This window comes from Austrofundulus limnaeus, unplaced genomic scaffold, assembly GCF_001266775.1.
Source record: "Austrofundulus limnaeus strain Quisiro unplaced genomic scaffold, Austrofundulus_limnaeus-1.0 Scaffold73, whole genome shotgun sequence".
NCBI lineage: Eukaryota > Metazoa > Chordata > Actinopteri > Cyprinodontiformes > Rivulidae > Austrofundulus > Austrofundulus limnaeus.
Window position 1 is genome coordinate 88,872 of NW_013952475.1, and position 3,791 is coordinate 92,662.

General features: G+C 33.8%; 1 protein-coding gene across 2 annotated transcripts in view; it reads right to left on the reverse strand.

The window, feature by feature from the left end:
* Nucleotides 1-2,599: 2,599 nt before the first annotated feature.
* The window catches only part of srek1ip1 (SREK1-interacting protein 1), a 6,430-nt gene continuing 5,238 nt past the window's right edge, over nt 2,600-3,791 (reverse strand). For both annotated transcript variants that reach the window (XM_014010752.1, XM_014010753.1), the window contains exons 4-5: nt 3,491-3,563; nt 2,600-3,402 (exon numbers count right to left, since the gene is read on the reverse strand). In XM_014010752.1, coding sequence (XP_013866206.1) covers nt 3,165-3,402; nt 3,491-3,563 — 311 coding nt within the window. In that variant the 3' untranslated portion in view covers nt 2,600-3,164. The remainder of the gene's footprint in view (nt 3,403-3,490; nt 3,564-3,791) is intronic.

A 3,791-nucleotide genomic window follows, 5' to 3' on the forward strand; every position in this document is an offset into this window, starting at 1 on the left:
TTATTGAATTACTTTCATTTGCAGAATTTTGTGGACAATCACAACACACCATTTTAATTAAAACTGATACACAAAGGCCTTATGTTTTGGTTTTCTCTAAGACAAAATCAAGAATACATGAACTGTCTTTATTGCAGTTTTCACTTTTGTGAGGTGATACAAACTGATGAGCTTTGGTGAGGCCAAGTGTTTTTTTTAAAATCTTTATCTTTATTTATTTAACAGGGACAATGCATACAAAAACATAGAACAGATCAAGTCTGTAACTAATGCGTTGCACAACGAGTATTTTGATACAGCTAATTTGCAACTCCAGTCCCTGGTTGGGCATTTCTACACAAATAAAGTACATATATGCATCCATATACACTATAAATACATAAGCATGTCTGCCAAGAAATTCATAAAATCATCCAATACTGCTTACAAATTCATGCAATAAAAATTAACAATACAAATCATACAAAACTGAAATACATAAAAGTTAGAATTCTAAAACAAACAGTTTGAATAACCTTAGAACCTCTAAAATTAACCATACACATCCTCAGGTACCTCTCCATCCTCCCACATTAGCCAACACACAGGAAGAATTATCACTACAACAGTAACTCACCAACACATTCAGTCCTACACAGACGGTTCTTATCTAAATACTAAAAATGATCACATCTTTGGTTTTCCTTTAGCCAAGATGTGATCTCAAGATCTCATGTGGATCAATTTTTTAATTCAATCGTAGCTTTTATTTGCAGAGGCAATAAATTCCATAAGGTTGTGCTTTTGTATGAAAAGTAGTGGAGTTATACAGTTCTGTTGTAATGATCCTCAATTGACCCTGTTGCTGTTTTGCCTTTGTATAAATGAACTTAATGGATCAGGAGCTAACTTATTACATTTAAACATTAATTTAAGAAAACATAAGTTACAAAAACTTTCAAAAGTCATTAAATTATGTTTCTCTCTTGTACAAGTTTTTTTCTGAGGAAAAGAAAGTATAAACATGATTCAAGCTGCTTCCTCGGAAATCAAACCTCACAATTACAGTAAAATGCATCAACTCCTTGACTGTCTTTGCCAAGTTTGCAGCAGTACATCCTAAATATTGTTTTTATGACCTGAAACAGCAGGAAATGGCTCACTCCGGATGTCAAGTTCTGAACAGCAACTGTCAAAATGTTACAAATGTCTCAGAAAATATCCCCTTCCTCAAGGCAAAGTAAAATTAATTGCTAATCTAGAAACACCGTTCACCCTGTCCAAATGAAGTAAAACACAAGGGCTTCCAAAAATCCGTGTTTCTGCTTGTAGACACCATAGATAATCTGTTTCTGCAGCTTATTGATACCATGGAGGCAGAATGAAAACACAAATGTGAGGGATTGTTGACTCCATTTTTTATCTGCTTCAGATGGGAAAAATTATTTAGCTCTCATAACTTCAAATCAGTATGGTAAACCTTTGTAATTTTCAGTAGTAAGTACTGTATTTTGTAGCTGTACACAGATAAAACTGATTGAAAGTATTTATGTGCTATTTTGCACCTGTTCATCAGCCAACAAAGTGCCTCAGCCATCTCTCTGCTTGGATAAAATGCTTCACCAACAGCAGGCGAAGACATATTTCAGCCTCCGGCATAAAACAAAAAAGGTGATCTTCTCGACTCATTTCAAGTGCCTGAAACTGAGTGATTAGTTGTTCGGAAAAACTCCAGCTGGGAAATGAGCATGCTTCAAATTTAATACGACTGTTTGAGGATATGGATCGGACCTCCCTGTGAGAGCCTGATACAAAAGGCTCTTTGTGTTCGACAAATTCCTTTCCAAGTTTAGTTGTTTGTGAGATTGATGTTTGACACAGGCGCTTCTTCCATCAGGGAGAAAAGCCAAGCTGCGCTGCTGATGAGAGACGACTCGATTTGTGATTGGCAAATCACGAATCAAAGATTAGGAAGTTTAATACTTCTGCAAGTCTGTCTGTTCACCTGTTTTTTTATTGCATAATACGCAATAAAAACATATTTCCATTACATTGTAATGGAAATGAAAAACAGTTCCTAATATGACCACTAGGTGGGCTTAAAGTTCTTATAAAAACTTACAAAGGATGTCATCAATATTTTATTTTTCCTTTTAGATCTGCTACAGATTTTTTAGGTGATTTCTCAAAGCAGATTTTTGCATTTTATTATTGCTCAAAAACTGAAAAAGTGAGCCCTATGTTGACACTTTAAAAAAAAAAATCCTGTATATTTTTTTAGGAATTAATTTCAAGCTATTTTTATACTTTTCCTGCAGTTTTTACATACCTGGATAATAGTTTAATTTTATCATTGAAAATCCTTGTTTTTAAAAGTCCATGTTTTGTAAATTAACTTTTATATCACGGAAGTTTTTAGCATATCTGAAGTGTGTTGCCGCCCTCTAGCGGACTCCTCTGTATATGGCTTTTATTTTCTGTTTTTTTAAATTCCAGAAAGTGGCATTTGTTTCATTAGATGTTAAGGCTAATCAGAACACATTTAATCTAATAAACAGTATGGTTTATTAAAACTGAAGGATGACAATGTTCAATATGAAATAAAAAAAACAAAGCTGTATAAAAGGGACTGACTGAGACATTTATTTTAAAAATACTTCAAATATCCTTATATTGACAGAACAAATTTATAGGAAAAAATAAAAAACAAAGTATCCCATTATAATTGGCAATCCCTAAAAACAGACAGTAAAAACAGTTCCTGTCAACTACCAATGATGAAACCCCTAACGTTATAAGTTCAACTTGCATTGTAAGTTATAACAAAAACTGATAAGTACTAGAGAATGGCAAACACAAATTATGAAAAAACATGAATTGAAGAGTCTGATATCCATATTTGACCTTTCAAATTGTTCCCATTTTTTAACATATTAAGGAGTATAAACTAAGAAAAGCACATTTTTTTCACAAGATGCTGCTCAGCTCATCACATTTTTACCATCTGTTTTTTTTAGCCACGTTTGCCAGTAACTCTACAGCACACAGAGAAACTAACATTCTGTTTATACCAAGTCCATTTACCTTTGTGATAAAAGCTGACTTTGATGAGAAGCTCCATTAAAAATAAAAAATATATATCAGAACTTCTGAATAAACACRTCCAGAAGCTGCAGTTTCTTGGTTCAGTCACTTTCTGAAGAATCACTTGAGCTAGAAGAGGAAGAGGAGGAGGAGGATTTCTGCTTCCTTTTCTTGTCTCTCTTTTTGTGATGCTTCCCGTGCTCCTTTTTGTTCTTTTTGCTTTTCTTCTTGTGGCTTTGCTTCTTTTTTGTCCTCTTCTCTTTCTCATCCGATGAAGAGCTTGACCGGCTCTGCTTTTTTCTCTTTTTTGTCTCCTCATCCCCCGATGAAGAATGGGATCTAGGTGAAGGGAATTTATACAATGAGGGTTAAATAATCTGCCTTACAGTGACACTAAATAAATATATGGASCAAAGCCAAAGATTACCTTTTTCTTGACTTCCTGTCTTTGCTCTTCCTCCGTTTTTGTTTCTTTTTTCTATCTTCGTTAAAACGAGAATCTAACGAGAGAGAGAAAAAAAATCAGCATTGGTTTAAAAGCTGTATTTATTACAAGCTGCACAGCATCTGAATATAAGGTTCATTTACTGAATAATTCAAGAACAATTGTGTTTTAAGTCCTCAAATTTTGTGACTGAATTAGACTAATTTGCTTTTATACAGCGGGTAAAATAAGTATTGAACACGTCACCATTTTCTCAGTAAATATATTACTAGAGGTGCTAATG